Source organism: Mirounga leonina, unplaced genomic scaffold, assembly GCF_011800145.1.
Source record: "Mirounga leonina isolate KUSES-001 unplaced genomic scaffold, KU_Mleo_1.0 Mir_82, whole genome shotgun sequence".
NCBI classification, from domain to species: domain Eukaryota; kingdom Metazoa; phylum Chordata; class Mammalia; order Carnivora; family Phocidae; genus Mirounga; species Mirounga leonina.
This window is the reverse complement of record NW_023270825.1, coordinates 45,919,770-45,942,718: the sequence shown is the minus strand read 5'-3', so window position 1 is coordinate 45,942,718 and position 22,949 is coordinate 45,919,770. Positions and strand designations below refer to the sequence as shown.

At 42.8% G+C, this 22,949-nt stretch overlaps 1 protein-coding gene across 1 annotated transcript in view; it reads left to right on the top strand.

Annotated features, from left to right (window-relative positions):
- The first annotated feature begins 1,872 nt into the window (after nucleotides 1–1,872).
- Nucleotides 1,873–22,949, top strand: part of PTGDR (prostaglandin D2 receptor) — a 168,445-nt gene continuing 147,368 nt past the window's right edge. The window contains exons 1-2 of the mRNA XM_034992468.1: nucleotides 1,873–2,790; nucleotides 15,930–16,193. Of these exons, the coding sequence (XP_034848359.1) occupies nucleotides 1,954–2,790; nucleotides 15,930–16,169 (1,077 nt within the window). The 5' untranslated portion in view covers nucleotides 1,873–1,953 and the 3' untranslated portion in view covers nucleotides 16,170–16,193. The remainder of the gene's footprint in view (nucleotides 2,791–15,929; nucleotides 16,194–22,949) is intronic.

Sequence of the window (22,949 nt, the reverse complement as noted above, 5' to 3'; positions counted from 1 at the left end):
AACACTCTGGGACAACGTCCTTAGAGGAGGTTTTTAAGCTAGTCCATTGGACCTCCTCTGGGCACCACAGTGGGACTTCAGGAAACTGGTAACACAGCATAATTAGAGTAAATTGTGAGTGTTTGTGTTTGTATGTATGTGTGTGTGTGTGTGTCTGTTTGTCTGAAAAGGAGACCTCAGATGTCATCAGATTTTGTGTCTTGGTTTTAGAGCCTGCTCCTTCTTCCACTTCATCAACTCAAGTGATGCTCCTCTAAACCCTTCATTCTTCATTAAGGGCTGGAGGTGGGGATGAGTGGGAGAAGATGGATGACAAGGGAACTCACCCTGTGGGAGGTCAGCATAAATCCCATATCCCATTTGCAAGGAGATTTACTAAGAGAGATTGAGTAAACTAAACCAGGGCCACAGCTATCCAATTCCAGAACTATCCAATTGCAAAGACTGGACTCTTCACCTCTATTCCATGGCCTGAATTTCTGGCCACACTTTCAGTCTGGAGGCAGCTTCTCTGGCTTTCATATCGAAAACTCAAGAGTCTTGCTCTCTCCCCCGAGTCTATCCATCCAAACAGGCACTGAGCCCAAGAATGAGCTTCTTGAAGCCAAGCATAATCTATTTGCTGGTGTAATATGGTCCCAATAATCAATCCCACTCAAATTCCACACTCAAAGCCAGTTGCTCTCCCAGCTTATCAAGGGTTATAGAAAGAAATCACACTTACCAGCGTGAACTCCCTTGCCTCTATGATGCAGGCAAGTTAAAGGCCATAAGGGAACCAATGTTTTCTAGTAGTCACAAAACAGAGAAAGCTCTAAATCAAGTCTACTGTTTTCTGGTTTCAAAATCCATGCTAAAAACTGCAGTTAAATTTTCTGCTACTAAAACAGGTGAAAATCCTGACAATTGCATTGTACCGAGCACTTCCTAGGTGTCTGCCCTTTACAAATGTGATCCCTGCACCTCAGAAGAGCCAAGCAGGCTGGCTAGAGGTTACTTCGTGAGAAGTTAAGCAAGGCCCTCAGGCTCACAAAAGCAGTGAGTGGAAGGCCGAATCAGAACTCGAACCCACGTCTATACGATAACAGCATTAGTGCTCTTAACCATACTCCTCCCACCGTCTACACACAACCACTGTGATTCATGGTACCCAAGGCTAGCATCTCTTCTTGGTTTTTCCTGGAGCCACTTCCCTGAAATCTAGCCAACCTCTCCAGAGGAGAAGGTATGGAAGCAAGACCGATGGACTCTATAAATACAAGATCCCGGTTCCAGGTCCACTTCTGCCACTTACTGGCTCTGTCACCTTGGGCAAAGACAGCTTAACAACCCGAGGTCTCACTTTCCTCACCTATACAATAAAGATCATTGTTCAACTTGCAAGGACCTGCAAGACGCCGCGCGCTAAGGCTTGAGTATTATGCAAATGTGAGTTACCTTTACCCCTCCTTACCGCACGAATTCAGAAACCAGTGGTTTTTCTCAGCCTCCCCTCCGCGCGTCTCCCAAGAGTTCGCCACCACGTGCTCCTCACGCCCCTCTCTTCCCTAGTGGCTGCGGCTTAATCTCCCCTCCACTTCAGCAGTTCCCTTGCCTCGTAGGAAGGACAGGCCTCGGGTGCTCAGGCTCTGGCTACGTTTCTTTCTTTCCGACTGTGGGCGCGAGGGCTCGACCCTCCTCAGGGCCCGCGGGTCAGCGCGGAGATCTTTGCGCGGCTGCTGGGGGCTCCGCAATGGCAGCGCGGGGTGGGCACTCGGCCGCGCGGCCCGCCCCGAGAGGCGGGGTGTGACCCGAGAGTTTAGAAGGAGGCGCCTGCCGTGCTTAACACCCCTGTGCCCGCGGAGCTGCCTCTGCGGCGCAGCCTCTCGTCCGGAGCCGCCGGGGGTTCCCATACGCAGACGCCTGGGCCCTGGCCCTCCCGCAGCCCCGCTCCTGCCCGCTGCGCCGCCCGCCATGCGGCCGCCGCTCTCCCGCTGCCACAACACCACCTCCGTGGAGAAGGGCAACTCGGCGACGATGGGCGGGGTGCTCTTCAGCGCCGGCCTCCTGGGCAACCTGCTGGCCCTGGGGCTGCTGGCGCGCTCGGGGCTGGGGTCGTGCCCGCCGCGCCCGCCGCCCTCGGTCTTCTACGTGCTGGTGTGCGGCCTGACGGTCACAGACTTGCTGGGCAAATCCCTCGTGAGCCCCTTCGTGCTGGCCGCCTACGCGCAGAACCGGAGCCTGTGGGGACTGGCGCCCGCGTCGGGCAGCTCGCTGTGCCAAGCCTTCGCCTTCTTCATGTCCTTCTTTGGGCTCGCCTCGACGTTGCAGCTCCTGGCCATGGCCCTGGAGTGCTGGCTGTCCTTGGGGCACCCCTTTTTCTACCGACGGCACATCACCCTGCGCCGCGGCGCGCTCGTGGCGCCGGTCGTGGGCGCCTTCTGCCTGGCTTTCTGCGCGCTGCCCTTCGCGGGCTTCGGGAAGTTCGTGCAGTACTGCCCCGGCACCTGGTGCTTCATCCAGATGGTGCACGAGGAGCGCTCGTTGTTGGTGCTGGGCTACTCAGTGCTCTACGCCAGCCTCATGGCGCTGCTGGTCCTCGCCATCGTGCTGTGCAACTTGAGCGCCATGCGCAACCTCTACGTGATGCACCGGCGGCTCCCGCGGCGCCAAGTCTCCGGCACTCGCGACCGCGCGGAGCCTGGCGCCGACGAGAGGGAGGCGGCCGCGCAGCCCCTGGAGGAGCTGGACCATCTGCTGCTGCTGGCCCTCATGACCGTGCTCTTCACCATGTGCTCCCTGCCTTTAATAGTGAGTCCCTTCGTGCTGAGGCATCTGGGGGCACTGGAGCCCGGCCGGCGGCGGGTGCGGGAGGGAAGGGTGGAGCGTGCTGGACGCCGCGCAGGAGGAGCTGCGCCCTGGGTCAGGACGGTTTGTCGTGGAGCTCCCCACATCTGGTTACCTCCACAGCCCCGAGGACTCGGAACCGAGTTTGTTGAGCCCGAACAAGGAAGGGAGAGACCGAGTCTGATGGTGTCTTCCTAGCCCCGCAAAACCTCTCCGGTTAGCAGCATCCCCTCATCTCTCTTCCCTCTGGGAAGATCTCGGGGTTGTTTTGAGGAGCAGAATTTTGTTCCTCCTTGGCAGTACGAGTCCTTTCTTTCCCGGTGGCTAGGTAACGTTTTATTTCTTAGACCTGCCGATGATTTTAATGGCATCAGATACGGGCTAATGCACCTGGTCGTTTTTCCCCAGGTGCTGGCGTGGGAAGAGAGTAAGGGAAGGTGTACTCATGCCAGGGTGATTTGCACAGGTGAGAGACTAAAGGTAGATTTAGTTTTTAAAAACTCGTAGGGAAACTTGGAGGCGTGGCGGCTGCTGTTCTTGGTGCTGCGGCCGCGGAGGATGGTGGCGACAGAGGCGGAGAGGCTGTCTGGATAGGCAGGGGTGTAGGTACGGTTCAGCCAGTGGTGTTGTTTGGATAACCTGCCTTGACAGGTCTTGTGTCTGTCTCGGCAAGCGGGGTGACACGGAAGTCATTATCCCGGGTTTCAGTTTACTAATGGCGGTGGTGGTGGAAATGGAATTAATCAGTCGTTTTGAAGGCATTTCCCCCTGGGATCCCGGCCAAGACTTCTGGCAGCGGCTGATGCTGAGAAGACTTTCTGAGGGTTGCTCCTCTCCCCCAGGCCCAGTGTACTTGTTCAACACGAACAACATTTAAATCAATTCACTGCCAATTCAGTGCCTTTGAACCCTGAGACTTCTGTGAATAGGAATGTTAAGTTTCTTGTGGCAATGCAGCAATTTTGGATGTTACTTTCAAGATTGCATAGAGGTGAAATATAATGTGATTGTCCTTAAACGAAGGCCTTAATGTGTGGGAAAAGAGTTGTCTGTGGCATCATCATGCAGGGTTAAGATCAGAATTCCCAAAAAATGAATAAATAAATCTATATGAATAGAGAAGATATGGGCATAGATATTTAGCAGTGGTTCTCAAACTTTAGCCTGCTGGGAATCACCAGCAGGGCTCTTAAAAACACAGATGGCTGTCCCCACCCATCCCCCGAGTTTCTGGTTCAGATGTTTTTGAAGAATTTTATTCTTAACAAGTTCCCAGGTAAGGTGAAAGCTGCTCATCCAGGGATCCCATCTGGGAGAACCACACTCTAAGGCAGGAGTTGGCAAACCACAGCCCACAGTCCAAATCCATCCTGCTGTTGTTTTTGTACAGTGGGTGGAATTAAGAAGAGTTTTTGCAAATGAACCGATTTTGAAATCAATTTGATGATAGTGCACAGGAACTCTAAACTCCAACTAGCTCAAATACTATTCCAAGAAAAAAAAAAAGACTTCGATTTTTCTCCATAGTAGACATGAATTACCCCCCCAAAGTACTTAATTATTATTACATTTTAAATTTCACCAATGAAAGTTGTGAAAATGTGTTTTCTCTCTTGTTATAAAAGTACCTACCAAACACTCATCATTTGCCTCTTGATCTATAAAACTTAAAATATTTACTCTTGAGCTCTTTACAGAGAATGTTTGCAGACCCCTGCTCTAAACTCATAGCCTTACTTACCTATGCTGTGGAAAAGCAGACAGTAGACAAATGCATGGATGTTATGTCCTCAGTTTGAATGTCTTAGGAATAATAATGCAGAAAAGAGCATAATAGAGTATAATACGAGAGCATTGCATTTGGACATGTCTCTCAGGGGACTTGAATAACTGACTTATAGGGGATTGTGAGGATGGAAGGAAATAATGGATTTGAAAATGATTTTATAAAAAACTGTAATGTTCCGGGGCGCCTGGGTGGCTCAGTCGTTAAGCGTCTGCCTTCGGCTCAGGTCATGATCCCAGGGTCCTGGGATCGAGTCCCACGTCGGGCTTCCCGCTCGGGGAAGCCTGCTTCTCCCTCTCCCACTCCCCCTGCTTGTGTTCCTGCTCTCGCTATCTCTCTCTCTGTCAAATAAATAAATAAAAAAAATCTTTAAAAAAAAAAAAAAAAAAAAACTGTAATGTTCCAAGGATATGCAACTCAGACAGCATTCTTCACAGGAACTAAAACTTTCTAGAAAGGATAAGGGCTTTAGCATAATACATGGGTTTGAATTAGCCTTTATCACTTACTAGCTGTGATAGTGGCTTATTTATCTTTTCTAACTTCAGTTTTCTTTTCTTTATTTTTTTAAAAGATTTTGTTTATTTATTTGACAAAGAGAGAGAGACAGCGAGAGAGGGAACACAAGCAGGGGGAGTGGGAGAGGGAGAAGCAGGCTCCCTGCCAAGCAGGGAGCCTGACACCAGGCTGGATCCCAGGGCATCAGGACCTGAGCCAAAGGCAGTCACTTAAAAACTGAGCCACCCAGGTGCCCCTAACCTCAGTTCTCTTATCTGTAACAAGGATAACCATACTTGCCCTATAAGATAGTTATGAAGATTTTATATATATAAAGCCCCTAGCCAGGTGCCTGGCATCAAAAATCAGTACTATTATTCCTAATTATAATTTCCATTTATTATTATTGCCTGCTGGATATAGAAAATTAACCAAGAAATATGATCTCCTCAGGAAATAGCATTATTTTCTTTTTAAAAAAATTTTTTAAATTTAAACTCCAGTTAGTTAACATACAGTGTAATATTAGTTTTTGGTGTACAATATAGCGATTCAACACTTCCAGACATCACCCAGTGAGCATTATTTTGTAATGCAGTGGTTTTCTAACATTTTTTGGTCTAAGAACCCCTTTTCACTCTTAAAAATTATTAAGGATGCAAAGAACTTTTATTTTTGTAGATTATATCTATCAGTATTATCATATTAGAAATTTAAAATAAGAGAAATTTTAAACATTATTGCAAAACAATTTAACAAAATGTACTTCTTGTGTTTTCGCATAGGTGTAAGGAAAACTTTGGGCTTTCACAATGAGTTAATGAATGATAATACAATTATAGAGATTATAGCAGGTAAAACAGAAAAAAGCATGTTAAGAGCACAGGCAGGAGGGTGCCTGGACGTGGGGATCCTACACCACCGGTGAGTGACAGCCTTGCGCGCTGCGGATGGGGCACAGACTCGCAGACCGATAGCCTGGGAAAAGAACTTTAGGGCAGCACCGGGGTGGAAAACCAGACCGGTGGGGTCGCGCGCACGTGAACTGCAGCCCCCCAGACAGAAACCGGAGCGACGGTGGCGTGCACGCGATCTACAGCCTCTGAGATGGACACCCGATGCGCCGGGGTCGTGCGGGTGAACTGCAACCCCCAGGGGTGGAAACCCCAAGCAGCAGAGTCGGGCACGCGGGAATTGGGAGCGGCTGGCGGTTTTAGAAGCACAAAGGGCAGAGATGTTCCCCGACCTGGAGGCAGGACTGGGAGCGCTGCGGAGGGGCGCACAACCCAGGACGCTGCAGTTTATAGCAGCACGGACAGAAACGGAGACAGTGTGGCCTGGAGAGCTCACTGAAGAACAGACTGAGGTCTCTCTGCCCTGAGGCAGAGGGTTGGAAATGGTCTCTTCTGCTCTGACTCGCGGAGGAGACGTGGAAAGCTGCCAGGGAAAGGCGCCAGAGAACAAAAGCCCCAAAGACTGATTCCCACTGAGCCCATCCCCCACCACAGGGGTGCAGGGCAACTCCGCCCAAACAGGGTTGCCTGAGTAACAGCGCAGAAGGCCCCTCCGGCAGAAGACAGGCTGGGAAAATGAGAGGCCAGCAACCCTAAGGTCCCAAGAAAACAGGTGCATCTTGCTTGGGTTCTGGTCAATAATTCTGACTCTATACATTCCCTCAAACACCCATCAACAGAATGACTAGGAGGAGGAGCCCCCAAAATAGAAAAGACTCAGAGATTATGACTTATGCTGCCGATTTACAAATGGATGCAGATATAACCAAAATGTCAGAGATGGCATTCAGGCTAGCAATTGTGAAGACAATGGCTAGAATGGAGAAATCAATTAATGGCAACATAGAGTCTCTAAGGGCAGAAATGAAAGCTGAATTGGCAGAACTTAAAAATGCTATCAATGAGATCCAATCCAATCTAGATAATCTAACAGCTAGGGTAACTGAGACAGAAGAGAGAATAAGCGATCTGGAAGACAGTATACTAGATCAAAAGGGAAAAGAGGAGGCCAGGGAAAAACAACTCAGAATCCATGAAAATAGAATCAGAGAAATAAGTGACACCATGAGACATTCCAATGTCAATAATTGGAATCCCGGAGGGAGTGGAGAGAAAGAGGGCTAGAAAATGTATTTGAGCAAATCGTAGCTGAGAACTTCCCTAAGCTGGGGAATGAAACAAACATTCGAGTCCTAGAGGCAGAGAGGACCCCTCCCAAGATCAAGGAAAACAGGCCAATACCCCGGCATGTAATAGTAAAACTTGCAAATCTTAGAACCAAGGAAACCATCTTAAGGGCAGTTAGGGGGAAGAGATTCCTTACGTACAGAGGGAGGAACATCAGAATAACGTCAGACCTATCCACAGACACCTGGCAAGCCAGAAAGGCCTGGCAAGACATATTCAGGGTGCTAAATGAGAAGAACATGCAGCCAAGAATACTTTATCTGGCAAGGCTTTCATTTAGAATGGATGGAGAGATGCAGAGCTTCCATGACCGGCAGAAGTTGAAAGAATATGTGAACACTAAGCTGGCCCTGCACAAAATATCAAGAGGGATCCTATAAAAGGAGAAAGACCCCAAGAGTGATCTACAACAGAAATATACAGGGACAATCTATAAAAACAATGTCTTCACAGGCAACATGATGACAATTAATTCATATCTTTCAATAATCACTCTCAACGTGAATGGCCTAAACGCTCCCATAAAACGGCACAGGGTTGCAGATTGGATAAAAAGACAGGACCCATCCATATGCTGTCTACAAGAGACTCATTTTGAACCTAAAGATACATCCAGACTGAAAGTGAAGGGATGGAGATCTATCTTCCATGCCAGCGGACCTCAAAAGAAAGCTGGGGTAGCAATTCTTATATCAGACAAATTAGATTTTAAACTAAAGTCTGTAATAAGAGACACAGAAGGACACTATATCATTCTTAAAGGGTCTATCCAACAAGAAGATCTAACAATTGTAAATATCTATGCCCCCAACATGGGAGCAGCCATCTACATAAGCCAACTGTTAACCAAAATAAAGAGTCATATTGATAACAATACGTTAATTGTAGGAGACCTCAATACTCCACTCTCAGCAATGGACAGATCATCTAAGCAGAAAATCAACTAGGAAACAAGAGCTTTGAATGATACATTGGACCAGATGGACCTCATAGATATTTACAGAACATTCCACCCTGAAAAGGTGGTGGAGAGAATGAAAACTCATTCTCAAGCGCACATGGAACTTTCTCCAGAATAGACCATATACTGGGTCACAAATCAGGTCTCAACTGATACCAAAAGATTGAAATTATTCCCTGCATATTCTCAGACCACAGTGCTCTAAAACTGGAACTCAATCACAAGAAAAAATTTGGCAGAAATTCAAACACTTGGAAGCTAAAGACCACTCTGCTCAAGAATGTTTGGGTCAATCAAGAAATCAAAGAAGAACTTAAACAATTCATGGAAATCAATGAGAATGAAAACACATCAGTCCAAAACCTATGGGATACTGCAAAGGCGGTCCTAAGGGGAAAATACATGGCCATCCAAGCCTCACTCAAAAAAATAGAAAAATCCTGAATTCACCAATTAACTCTACACCTTAAAGAACTAGAGAAAAAGCAACAAATGACACCTAAGCCACACATTAGAAGAGAAATAATTAAAATTAGAGCAGAAATCAATGAATTAGAAACCAGAAACACAGTAGATCAGATCAATGAAACTAGAAGTTGGTTCTTTGAAAGAATTAATAAGATTGATAAACCACTGGCCAGATTTATCCAAAAGAAGAGAGAGGGGACCCAAATTAATAAAATTGTGAATGAAAGGGGAGAGATCATGACTAACACCAAGGAAATAGAAACAATTATTAGAAATTATTATCAACAACTATATGCCAATAAACTGAGCAATCTGGATGAAATGGAGGTCTTCCTGGAAACCTATAAGCTGCCCAGACTGAAACAGGAAGAAATTGACAACCTGAATAGACCAATAACCAGTAACGAGATTGAAGCAGTGATCAAAAACCTCCCAAAAAACAAGAGTCCAGGGCCTGATGGATTCCCTGGGGAATTCTACCAAACATTCAAAGAAGAAATAATACCTATTCTACTGAAGGTGTTTCAAAAAATAGAAACAGAAGGAAAACTTCCAAACTCATTCTATGAGGCCAGCATTACCTTAATCCCCAAACCAGCCAAAGACCCCATCAAAAAGGAGAATTTCAGACCGATATCCCTGATGAATATGGATTCTAAAATCCTCAACAAAATCCTAGCTAATAGGATCCAACAATACATTAAAAGGATCATCCACCACGACCAAGTGGGATTTATCCCCGGGATGCAAGGGTGGTTCAACATTCGCAAATCAATCAATGTGATAGAACACATTAATAAGAGGAGGGAGAAGAACCATATGGTCCTCTCAATTGATGCAGAAAAAGCATTTGACAAAATACAACATCCTTTCCTGATTAAAACTCTCCAGAGTATAGAGATAGAGGGAACATTCCTCAAGCTTATAAAATCCATCTATGAAAAACCCACAGCGAATATCATCTTTAATGGGCAAAAGCTGAGAGCCTTTCCCTTAAGATCAGGAACACGTCAAGGGTGCCCACTCTCACCACTGTTGTTCAACATAGTACTAGAAGTCCTAGCAACAGCAATCAGACAACAAAAAGAAATAAAAGGTATTCAAATTGGCAAAGAAGTCAAACTCTCTCTTTTCGCAGACGACATGATACTTTATGTGGAAAACCCAAAAGACTCCATCCCCAATTACTAGAACTCATCCAGCAATTCAGTAATGTGGCAGGATACAAAATCAATGCACAGAAATCAGTTGCTTTCTTATACACTAACAACGCAACTGTAGAAAGGGAAATTAGAGAAACGATTCCATTTACAATAGCACCAAAAACCATAAGATACCTCAGAATAAACCTAACCAAAGAGGTGAAGGATCTATACTCTAGGAACTACAAAACACTCATGAAAGAAATTGAAGAAGACACAAAAAGATGGAAAAATATTCCATGCTCATGGATCGGAAGAATAAACATTGTTAAAATGTCTATGCTACCCAGAGCAATCTATACCTTCAATGCCATCCCGATCAAAATTCCAATGACATTTTTCAAAGTGCTGGAACAAACAATCCTAAAATTTGCATGGAATCAGAAAAGACCCCAAATCGCCAAGGAGATGTTGAAAAAGAAAAACAAAGCTGGGGGCATCACATTGCCTGATTTCAAGCTATATTACAAATCAGTGATCACCAAGACAGCATGGTACTGGCACAAAAACAGACATACAGACCAATGGAACAGAATAGAGAACCCAGATATGGACCCTCAACTCTATGGTCAAATAATCTTTGACAAAGCAGGAAAAAACATGCAATGGAAAAAAGACAGTCTCTTCAATAAATGGTGCTGGGAAAATTGGACGGCCACATGCAGAAGATTGAAACTCGACCATTCTCTAACACCACTCACAAAGATAAACTCAAAGTGGATAAAAGACCTCAATGTGAGACAGGAATCTATCAAAATCCTAGAGGAGAACAGAAAGAGGCAGTAACCTCTTTGACATGGGCCACAGCAACTTCTTTCAAGATACATCTCCAAAAGCTAGTGAAACAAAAGCAAAAATGAACTTTTGGGACTTCATAAAGATAAAAAGCTTCTGCACAGCAAAGGAAACAGTCAACAAAACAAAGAGGCAACCCACAGAATGGGAGAAGATATTTGCAAATGACACTACAGATAAAGGGCTGGTATCCAAAATCTATAAAGAACTTCTCAAACTCCACACCCAAAAAACAAATAATCAAGTCAAAAAGTGGGCAGAAGAGATGAACAGACACTTCTCTGAAGAAGACATACAAATGGCTAACAGACACATGAAAAAATGTTCATCATCATTAGCCATCAGGGAAATTCAAATCAAAACCACACTGAGATACCACCTTACACCAGTTAGAATGGACAAAATGGACAGGGAAAGAAACAACAAATGTTGGAGAGGTTGTGGAGAAAGGGGAACCCTCTTACACTGTTGGTGGGAATGCAAATTGATACAGCCACTTTGGAAAATAGTGTGGAGGTTCCTCAAAAATTTAAAAATAGAGCTACCCTATGACCCAGCAATTGCACTACTGGGTATTTACCCCAAAGACACAGATGTAGTGAAAAGGAGGGCCATATGCACCCCAATGTTCATAGCAGCAATGTCTGCAATAGCCAAACTGTGGAAAGAGCCGAGATGCCCTTCAACAGATGAATGGATAAAGAAGATGTGGTCCATATATACAATGGAATATTACTCAGCCATCAGAAAAGATGAATACCCAACTTTTACATCAACATGGATGGGACTGGAGGAGATTATGCTAAGCGAAATAAGTCAAGCAGAGAAAGTCAATTATCATATGGTTTCACTTATTTGTGGAACATAAGGAATAACATGGAGGACATTAGGAGAAGGAAGGGAAAAATGGGGGGGGGAATTGGAGGGAGAGATGAACCATGAGAGACTATGGACCTGAGAAACAAACAGGGTTCTAGAGGGGAGGGGGGAGGGGGGATTGGTTAGCCCGGTGATGGGTATTAAGGAGGGCACGTACTGCATGGAGCACTGGGTGTTATACGAAAACAATGGATCGTGGATCAATACATCAAAAACTAATGATGTATTGTATGGTGACTAACATAATATAATAAAATTAAAAACTACAAAAAAAAAGAAAAGAAAATGTACATATGTGTATACCCCAAATCAACTACCTTAGAAAGGTATAGAAAACACAAGAATACACACTATATATTCCATTAGATGTGGGAGTGATGATGTTAGTAAAACTTACTGTACACCTGTGAGTGAAAAAGGCACATAATTTCGGTTTTATGAAAATAGTTTTGACTCTGAAGACACACTGACAGAGTATTGGAAACCTCCACACTTTGAAAATCACTCTTCTAATCACTCTTCTGGGTCTAGTGATTGGGAAAAATAAGGCTATATATGAAGGGAGAAAAGAACCTTAAGAAGAAACCTTGCTCATAGCATGAATATTGTATTTCATTAAGCCAATGAAAAGTGTGTTGGGGTTTGATCTTTTAAATTAATTTTGCTATAATGTTGCATTAGAGCAAGGTACTTTCCCAAATTGAATTTTCAAATTTCCAACTTGAAAACTTCCTCAGGAAGAAAGTACAGAGAATATGGGATGAGCTTTAGAAGCCGTTTGCAGCACATTTTCTAATGCATATAACATATTTTCATCAAAATTAATTTTACCAGGGCGCCTGGGTGGCTCAGTCGTTAAGCATCTGCCTTCAGCTCAGGTCATGATTCCAGGCTCCTGGGATTGAGCCCCGCATCGGGCTCCCTGCTCACCAGGAAGCCTGCTTCTCCCTCTCCCACTCCCCCTACTTGTGTTCCCTCTTGCTGTGTCTCTCTCTGTCAAATAAATAAATAAAATCTTTAAAAAAAATTCATTTTACCTTAGAGACCTAACGTATTGGAGGATGGTAGGTGAGCAGGGACAGATGAGAGAGGGATCTAATGAGAGATTGGACATAATAGCTTGAGAGGTTGACAAGCCAGGTAAAGATAAGTATGAGCTTGTGTAATTGCATATATCAGAATCCATGGAGTCAGAGACATGATGGAGGACATCTTGCATGTATTGAGATATGTATGTATTTCATTCTGGTGGGCAAAAAGAATGAGTGTGATGCTCCTTTCAAAAGAAGCTGATAGAAATACGTAAGGGATGGTGGGCAAAACATGGGCCCAGGGAAAAGGGTTGAAAGTGGATTTGAAGGGCTAGAGCAGAGGATGAGGTCTAGGGTGTTGTGATGGATGAACTGGATGGAAGGGGCATTAGAATCCAGAGAGCTCTCCTCAGCAGGGATGTCCAGCTACATGAGTCTCCAGCAAACTGACAACAGCAACATTTTTTCATGGACTCCTAAGTCCAATAGAAGGAGCTCTTCTCACACCATTCCCTGTGAAAATTGAACTACTTTAAGCATGTAGGGTGTATATTCTGAGGTTATTCATTAATCTAGCCATCTTTTACAGGAGCAGTTTATAAAGTGTGTTCTAAGGAATAGTGTTGAGCAACAGATTTTTTGAAAGTCTAAATTGAGTTCAAATTGATACCTTTTTCAGAATTAATAGAATATGTACTTTGATCACTGTCATAAATGAATTAATTTCTGTCACATTTTTAGTAAACCTAAAATAAAATAAATAAAAATAAAATAAAAATAAAATTAAAATTAAAAAGCCAGGTATAGAACAATACATTTCTAATTTCAAGTGACTTGAAAATACAAATAACCTAATTATATGCAATAGAATTGACATGGATAAATACTACATAGAAATAAAATGGTTTTGGTTATGTAGATGTCATTTCATTACTCAGATCCCAACTAATCAAGTATTCTGAAATAGTTGGAATTATATTTTGCTGTACTTCACTTTCAAGAAGAAGGAGCAAATGTAAAAACAAACTTACATAAAGTATTTGCTTTTTAAATCAGCTTAAGTGTATAGCCTATTGTCAACCATTAATCAAATTAAGCATGCAGCTGGTACCTACAACATTCAACACACTGTAGTTCATTGTGGGGATATAAAATAAGAAAAATATTACATCTGCCCATGTAAGCTGTAATACTGGGTGAGGGATGGAGTGATTGGGGCCATAAAGGAGTTTAGAGGAGAAAAGGAGTCACTACTAACTGATAAAATAATAACAAACTTTTGAGTTCTTACTATGTGCTAGGACCTGTTGTCAAGGTCCTACTCATACCATCTTGTTCAGACTTCCTAACAGTCACAGAAGGAAGGTAGGTACAATTATCCCCATTGTGTAGATGAGGAAATGGAATTACATGCCCGATTTCACACAGCCAGTGAGGGGATTTCATCCAACCCCATAGTCAGATTCCAAAGCTGCTGGGCTTAGCCACTCTCTCAGAGAGGCTTCCTGAAGGGCGTAGTATTTGAGACAGACCTTGAAAGGAGCTAGGATTTGGGCATGTAAAATCCAAAAGATTTTAAAGTAAAATGTTCAGTTTCTACATCTGTAAAATGGCGATAACGGTCATCCTTACTTCATAGGACTTTTGTGAGGGTAAAAAGAAGTTTTTGAAGTAAAATGCTTAGGGTGTCTGGGTGGCTCAGTCGGTTAAGCGTCTCCCTTCAGCTCAGGTCATGATCCCGGAGTCCCGGAAACGAGTCCCACATCGGGCTCCCTGCTTAGCGAGGTGTCTGCTTCTCCCTCTGCCCTTTACCCTGCTTGTGCTCTCTCTCACTCTCTCTCTCTCTCAAATAAATTAAGAAAAATCTTTAAAAATTTAAAAAATAGAATGCTTAGAACAGTGCCTGGGTATAGTAAGTTCTACATGGGCAGTAGCCATTATTATTAGTAGTAGTCGGTAGTAATTGATGATGGGAAAGGGCATTCAGATATATCTTCTTTTTTTTAAAGATTTTATTTGAGAGAGAGTGAGCACAAGTGGGGGGAGGGGCAGAGAGAAAGGGAAAGAGACAAGCAGACTCCTTGCTGATGTGGAGCCCAACACGGGGCTCAATCCCAGGACCCTGAGATCATGACCTGCACCCAAGTCAGATGCTTAACCGACTGAGCCACCCAGGTGCCCCACAAGTATATCTTCTTAAGTGGGGTAGACGGGAATGTCTGAGCCTGCTGAAATGCTCTATAAAAAAGAGAGTAAAAGGTAAGGAAACAATTATGGGAAAACACATCTCATGTTTCTTGATTGCCCCGAGTGGGTCTAGTCTGGGCAGTTATTCATATCCCCTTCCACAGATGTTGAGTTTACATATTTTCTGTCCTATTAGAGTCCATTTTGTCCCATTATGGATTTAGAATCTCAGTAGGCATGGAGAAAGGAATGGCTGGCCTCCAACAGAGTGGGAGGCAGCTGTGGTACTAGCCGACATGTCGGCCATTTTGGCTCAATGGCAGGAAAAGCCATGCGAGGGGGCAGTTTGCAGGGCGCCAAGGAGGACTGACACCTCCAGGAAGATCAAGACAATAGGGGTGGTCAGGCGCAAGTAAGTGGGCTTATATTTCTGTGTGTGTGTGTGTGTGTTCTAGTCTGAAAAGAGGGTGTTAACCACAGTAAAGGTAATAACCATCTATTCTAAGAATAAGTAATTCACAGGAATTAAAGAAATCCTTTTCTAAATCTCCTCCAATCTTCTCACTGGAGTATTTCCTGATTAAAATTTCTGTATCATTTTTGTCTCCATATACATGACGTTTCACCAAGTAAGGCTTATTTCTGGGCTAATAAGAGGACAGGAAGCAGTCAGAAGAAAGAAAGGATAACTGAAGGAAAGAGAACCTCTGTGTTTACGGGAGTGTGCTGACCCTGTTCATAAGAGATTCAGTGCACTGGGTTGGCTCCACCTCAACTCTTCCTCTGCGTGGAGGGACCTGGAGACTCCAGCCCTGCAGCCTCACAGCAGGCAGAACAGCCTCCAGGGACTGAGACCCGGGCTCCCAGGAGTACCCCTCTTCCACTGAGCCTTCAGCTCAGCCCTGCACCTGCTCGGCTCCTCACTCACCCCCATTCACAGCAGTGGCCTTTGCGGCTTATACATTTACCAAAAATGAATCTTCCAAGCCAAGCTGCCATGTTCATAAGAAATTAATGTTTCTAAAGTAAGGTAAGTGCATTTATTTCTGTCATCAAACTTTCAATATCATAATGGGATGTTTTTCCTTAAAACAGTATCGTGCTTACTATGGAGCATTTAAAACTGCCCATGAGAAAGATGCAACCTCTGAAGAAATGGAAGACCTCCGAGCCTTGCGTTTTCTATCTGTAATCTCCATTGTGGACCCTTGGATTTTCATAATTTTCAGAACACCAGTATTTCGGAAGGTTTTTCACAAGATTTTCATAAGGCCTCTTATGTACAGAAATTGGCCCAGCAATTCCTGCCGAACTAACATGGAGTCCAGTCTGTGACACTGTTTTACCACCCAGTCTCTGGTAAGCTGAGGAATATGTTACATTTTCTGTCAAAGAACCATGTTAAAAAAAAAAAACAACTTACATTTTAAAAGTTATCTCCTATAACAAAACATCTAAATGTATTTTCAAAACTATTTGATAACATCTTTAACAATGTGCAGTCACTCTATATTCATGAGCCAGTTCGGTAGATGTTTTCATTTCGAGTTGTTAACAGCAACTACAATTTCACATATTGTAACCAATGTTAAAAGTCTTAAAGCGATGATATTAATTGTTCCAACGTTTGTGCTTGGTGTCCCTAATTTGTTAGAGAGGTCTAGAGACCTCTGGTGTCCCTAATTTTTTAGACAGGTCTAGAGACCTCTGGTGTCCCTAATTTTTTTGACAGGTCTAGAGACCTCTAGGTCTTTATTCAAAGCTAACAGAAACACCACTGTTTACAATTATGTGATGTGTGTTCTTAAAATTTCTTACCCTATTCATTTCTAGTGAAACCTGATTTGTTGACTCTGTATTGTAATAGCCTGAATTATAGATGCTCCACAGAGAAATGAGATGGGGAATACAGCCAGGTCAGGGTTTGGGGAGACCTTCCCCAGCCGCCCTCTGGAGGCTCATGTGGGGAGGTGATCTATAAATAAGTAGACACAGACAAGGTGTGACTATGGTCCACAACCCAGAGAAGAAAAATTAGTTTTTATCTTTTGGAGTCTAGTTTCTTGTGTGTTAAGGTATCAAAATTTGGGAGTGGGTTACAAAATGTTGCAATTTTTGGAAACTTCGTTTTATAGGTTTATCATATTGATGGATTCTTTGCAGGAGGGATTTATGCTTCTTTGAAAAACAGGGATGTATGACTTACCAGAGAGTCATGTTTACTGCATTTGGCTATGTGAAGCAGCAGGGCATTCAGCACAGAGCAAAGCCCACCCAGGACTCAGCCAACCTCAATTGAGGATGATAGCAACAACCTTAACATCTACCTATTAACAGTCATATTCTGCTCTTTGTGGAAACCGTAAGATCATGTTGAGGTTCCTGAGAACTATGCTTTCAAAACTAGAGAGAATGTGGCTCAGATGGAGCACAAGTGAGCACTTTAATTGTACATTTAAATGTTTACAAAGGTTAGCAACACTATGGCCAAAGGGGAGAAGTGGGGAAAATACAGCTGCAGCTAATAAACCAAACAAGAAACCGTAAGCCCAGTTCGTAAGTAAGAACTTTCACCTTTGGTAAAAGAACACATGGGGCATGTTAGAGAGGTTTCAGCCCCTCTGGGGTCCCTTTGTACCCCAACACACTCAGATTCTGAGCTGGCCTCCTCATCAATCAAAGGTAGATCAAATAGACAAAAAGACATTTGTTTAAATACATATTTCTGGTTCCACATAACTCAAAACTTGGATTCCTATTCAGTAGGGAGAGTATATTTAGGATGGTCTGTTTTTAAGCATAAGCTATGATAAAGACTTACAGATCACTTTTGGGGTCTCAAAGGCACCACAAGAAAATCATGCATTGGTTCTTCAGAGCAGCTCAAACAAACAGGTTCAATAAGAAGCTTGTGTCACTGAGGAAGATCCATCCCATATGTAAAACTGTGGTGGGCAGAGAAAATGAACGGTGTTTCTAACAGGAGCCCCAAAATCAAAGTCCCAAGGAACAGAATCTCTGGCTCTTAGATGTTTGTGATCTAGCTGCTTTGTGCATGCGAAATTCTGTATACTGTGATCTAGGATGAATATCAGTCAGGGTTTTGTTTGTTTAATGATGGTTAGCAATTCTCCAAGCAACAATGGACAAGCCAGCTGGTGATTTATATCACTGCCAATGGTCCCCTCTTGGTGTTCATGCTCTGGTGTAATCCTTTCCTCTCAAGTGTGAGCTGGACCTAGAAACTTCTTCTAATGAATAGAAAACAGCAAAAAAGATCTGGGATGTAAACATCTGGGTTAGATAGACAAAAGAGACTGGCTTCTGCCTTGCTTGCTTGCTCTAATGGAAACCAGCTGCCATGCTCTGAGAGGCTCACAAGGCAAAAAACTGAGGAAGGTTGCTCAGCCAACAGCCAGCAAGGAGCTGACGCCCTCAGTGCAATTAGCCCACAAGGAAGTGAATCCTGCAACCACGTGAGCATTCTTGGAAGTGGAGCCTTTGGAGTCCCAGCCTTGCGGGAGCTGTGGTCCCAGCCAACACCTTGACTGCAATCTTGTGAGAGACCCAGAGGACCCAGCTATGCCGTGCCCTGACTCCTGATACACAGAAACCGTGAGAGAAAGTGTTTTTTTTTTTTTTAAGCTGCTAAATTTGGGGGTAATTTTTTGAGCAGTCATAGATGACTAATACAATCATTATACCAATGACATAAAAATCCATAGCACAGGGGTGCCTGGAGGGCTCAGTCAGTAGAGCATGTGACTCTTGATCTCGGGGTTGTGAATTTGAGTCCCATGTTGGGTATAGAGATTACTTAAAAATAAAATCTTAAAAAAATCCATAGCATATTTTATTGATAAATGTGATACATGAAATAGTTTACAAGCCTTGATATATTAGGCTACAAGGAAGATCTCAACAAATGTAAGAAAGCACAAATTAAACAGTTCATCTTCTCTGATACGTTCCTATTTAACTCGCAACAAAAAATCTCTTTAATTACTTATAAATTTTTCTTCTTTTTGCATATATCATACATGCTAAATGGTGCATAAACATGCACATACAGTTTTTTTTTTTTAAAGATTTTATTTATTTATTTGACAGAGACACAGCGAGAGAGGGAACACAAGCAGGGGGAGTGGGAGTGGGAGAAGCAGGCTTCCTGGTGAGCAGGGAGCCCGATGCGGGGCTCAATCCCAGGACCCTGGAATCATGACCTGAGCTGAAGGCAGACGCTTAACGACTGAACCACCCAGGCACCCCACGCACATACAATTTAAGTAATAATTATAAAGTGAATATCCACAGAGACACCATGCAGGTCAAGAAATAGAACATTGCCAGTACCAGAAGCCCCCTGTGTACCTTCCCTGATCACAGCTCCAGAGGTGAACACTATTCTGACTTCCTTTATTTTACCACTTATGTGTATATCATAATATATATACCCTTTTGTGTCTTTCTCTCTAGCTTAGCTATATGTCTCAGGTCAGATTCCTCACATGCAAAGGTGAAGACAGGGATTCAGGTGTATATAATTTGTGGAGCTCGAGATCTCAGGAGAAAGGGGGCAAAGGAAGCAGGACAGGGATAGGAGCTAAGCAAGGATGAGGTCTCTGCTTCAGCTTGAACCCCAGCGGAGCCCTGGAGCATGGAAAGTACCACAATGTTGGTCCCACTGAGATACTTGTGACAGCATGTCATAAAAAGTCTTCGGCCAGTGTGTACCAGGAGTACCCTTTTGGCCAAGGACAATTGTCCAGATTAGGGGCCTGCTGCAAGCCATTAGCAACCAATACAGGAGCTGAGGGGTGGAGCACTAGCCAGGGCTCCCCAAAGGGGATCTGGGCAGCATCCACGATATAGTCTGTTTGAGACTCAGCCTTGCTGTATGAGTAGCTGCAGTTCATACATTTTCATTGACAAATAGCATTCTGTTGTATGACTATATCATATGCTGTCAGTCAACATGTAGGTTGTTTCTGGATTTACCTATTACAAATCATGCTGCTTTGACTATTCTTACCATGCATTGGGTTGGACATACTATTCCAACACTGGAATGGCAGTGTTACAGGGTATGTGCACGTTTGATTTTACCGTATTATAAAAATTGTTTTCCAGTTCACACCACACAGCAGCCTCATTTAGGTAGCTCCCAATGCTCTACTTGTATTTTTGGACTTGATAGATGTTAGCCCTTCTGGTAAGTTTGTAATGGCATCTCATTAAGGATTTAATGTGTTTTCCTTCTTGATAATAATGACATTGCACACATTTTCATACCTTTATTGGCTCTTGGAAGTTCTCTTTTTATAAAGTTTTTGTTCAGGTCTTTTGCCTAGATTTTTCATAAAATGTCTGTCTTCTCTTACTGACTTGAAGATGTCTGACCTGCTGATACTTTGTCAGTTCTATGTGTTTCAAAAATCGTCTTCCATTCTGTAATCCCTCTTTTCAGTCTCTTTATGGTGACTTTTAATGAATAGAGGTTTTCATTTTATTCAAATCTAGCTTATTAAGCTTTTATTTCATGATTAACCTTTTTTGTCTTATTTGAGAATTTTTTTTCCTAGCCTGAAACCTGAAATCATGAAATATTTTTTATATTATTCTATAAAAGCTTTATAGTTTTATCTTTTACTTTTGTTTTTGTTTTTTTGTTTTTTTTGGTTTTTTTTTTTGGAGGAGGGGAAGGGGCAGAGGGAGAGGTAGAGAGAGAATCTTAAGCACGGCTCCACGCCCAGCACAGAGCCCTATGCGGGGCTCGATCTCACAACCCTGAGATCAGAACCTGAGCCAAAATCCAGAGTCAGACACTTAACCAACTGAGCCACCCAGGCGCCCTTTAACTTTTAGGTTTTAATCCGACTATAATTTATTTTGCATATGGTATTATGTAGATAACTAATTTTGTATTTTTACCATATAAATAACCAGTTGTCTCCAACTGAACTTTTTACTGGAAAGTTTTTTTTTCCCCATTGATATTAAATGTCATATCTTGGTCACATAGCAAGTTTCTAGATATCTCTCTGTACTATAAGATAACTGTACTAAGATAACTGGCCTGTTATCTTAGTTACTATAGTTTTATAATACCTGGTACATTCAGTCCTCCCATCTGGTTCTTTTTTTTTTTTTTCCATCTGGTTCTTTTTGAAGCAGGCCCTGCTTTGTGTTTCCATATAAATTTTTAAATAACCTTGCCAAGTTCCACCAAAACCAACCAAACAACAACAACAACAAAACCTGCTGGTTTTATTATTATCATTATTATTGAGATTAGGCTGGATCTATTGATTAATTTGGTTTACCTCCCAATTTACTTTGGTCTTCTTCCATATCTCTTTTTAAGGTTTTAGCTTTTGTTAAAGTATAATACACATAGTAGATGATGGAATGAATTTTCACAAAGTAAACATACCTAAGTACCCAGCACTCAGACCAAGAAACAATACCATCAGAATCCCAGACCCTTGTTGTATGTAAGTGTTGGATCACTAAATTGTACACCTGAAACTCATATTACACTGTATGTTAACTAACTAGAATTTAAATAAAAACAAAAAAAGAGAGAGAGAGAAAGAAAGAAATGTAAATTTGGAGGCCCCTTCCAGAACTACTGAATCAGAACTCGTGGTGGTAGATTCCAGGAACCTGTGTTATAACAACCCCTCCAAGAATTTTTTTTTTTTTTTTTAATTTGAGTATACTTGACACACAACGTTACATTAGTTTCTGGTGCGCAGCTGTGTTTTAACTTCTCTATCCTTTATACTATGCTCACCACAAGGGTAGCTGCTACCCGTCACCGTACAACACTCTTCTAATGCCATTGATTGTATTTCCCATACTGTGATTTTTATTCCTGTGACAGGAATGCATGCTAAAGTTTGACAAGCTTTGCTTTTGTTCTTCCCTTGGGAAGGCAGGCTGTCCATGAAGGATAGTCAGTGCTGCATCTGGAGTGGCATTTGTAGGAAAGCAGTGACGATTTCCGAGCAGATGCACTATAATTTGCTTATATTTACGGAGGAGACCAGCATGAAGCACGCTTTCATTAGTGAGTGTGGGGGGTGCGAAGCAGCATCAATCACACAGTGCTGGCCAGGGGAGGCTGGTGAGTCTCGATTTCCCACAGGACCCTCCATCTTCAGAGCTTTTGTAACATTTTATACCATGGGCAGAGAGTAATACACTTCCTCTTATTCAAGTGACAAGCAGTTTGGAATCTTTGATTTTAGTAGATCCATAAAGATGAAAGAAAACCTACTTAGGATATATAAGAGAGTGTAGGGAAATGATATAGTTAATTCTTTAGATTCTGGTGTATGTTAAAGCCTGAGATTATGGGCCCAAAATATAAGGGTTTCCAAAAATCTCCTCAAATAATGGATAACCAAACTGTATATCATTCTATTATTTATGCCCACAAGTTGCAGAAATAAGTAATAAAATTAACTTAGCATTTACTGATCAAAAAAAGAAAGAAAGAAAAACAATCCTAGACCCTCAAAACTTTTTTAGCCACTAACTTCACCCGTAAAGGGTAACCACTTTCTTTTTTTTTTTTTTAAAGATTTTATTTATTTATTTGAGAGAGAGAGAGAGAGCACATGAGAGGGGGGAGGGTCAGAGGGAGAAGCAGACTCCCTGCTGAGCAGGGAGCCCGATGCGGGACTCGATCTGGGGACTCCAGGATCATGACCTGAGCCGAAGGCAGTCGCTTAACCAACTGAGCCACCCAGGCACCCAAGGGTAACCACTTTCTTGACTTCTGATATCATATATTAACTTTCTCTGCTTTTGAACTTCATGTAAATAAAATCACACAGTATATACTTGGCATTTTTCACTCAACATTATGCTCATGAAATCCACCCATGTTGTTCAGATAGTTTTGTTTCTTCTCAACACTGAAGTGTATAGTATTCCACAGTGTGAATTTACTATTAATAGATTAATTCACTCTGTTGTAGATGGACATTTGAGTTATTTCTAACTGGGCTGTTACAAATAGTAATAACCATTCTGGTACACATCTTTGTGGAACACATGCACGCATTTCTACTAAGGATATAACTGTGAAGTAATTACTAGGTCATA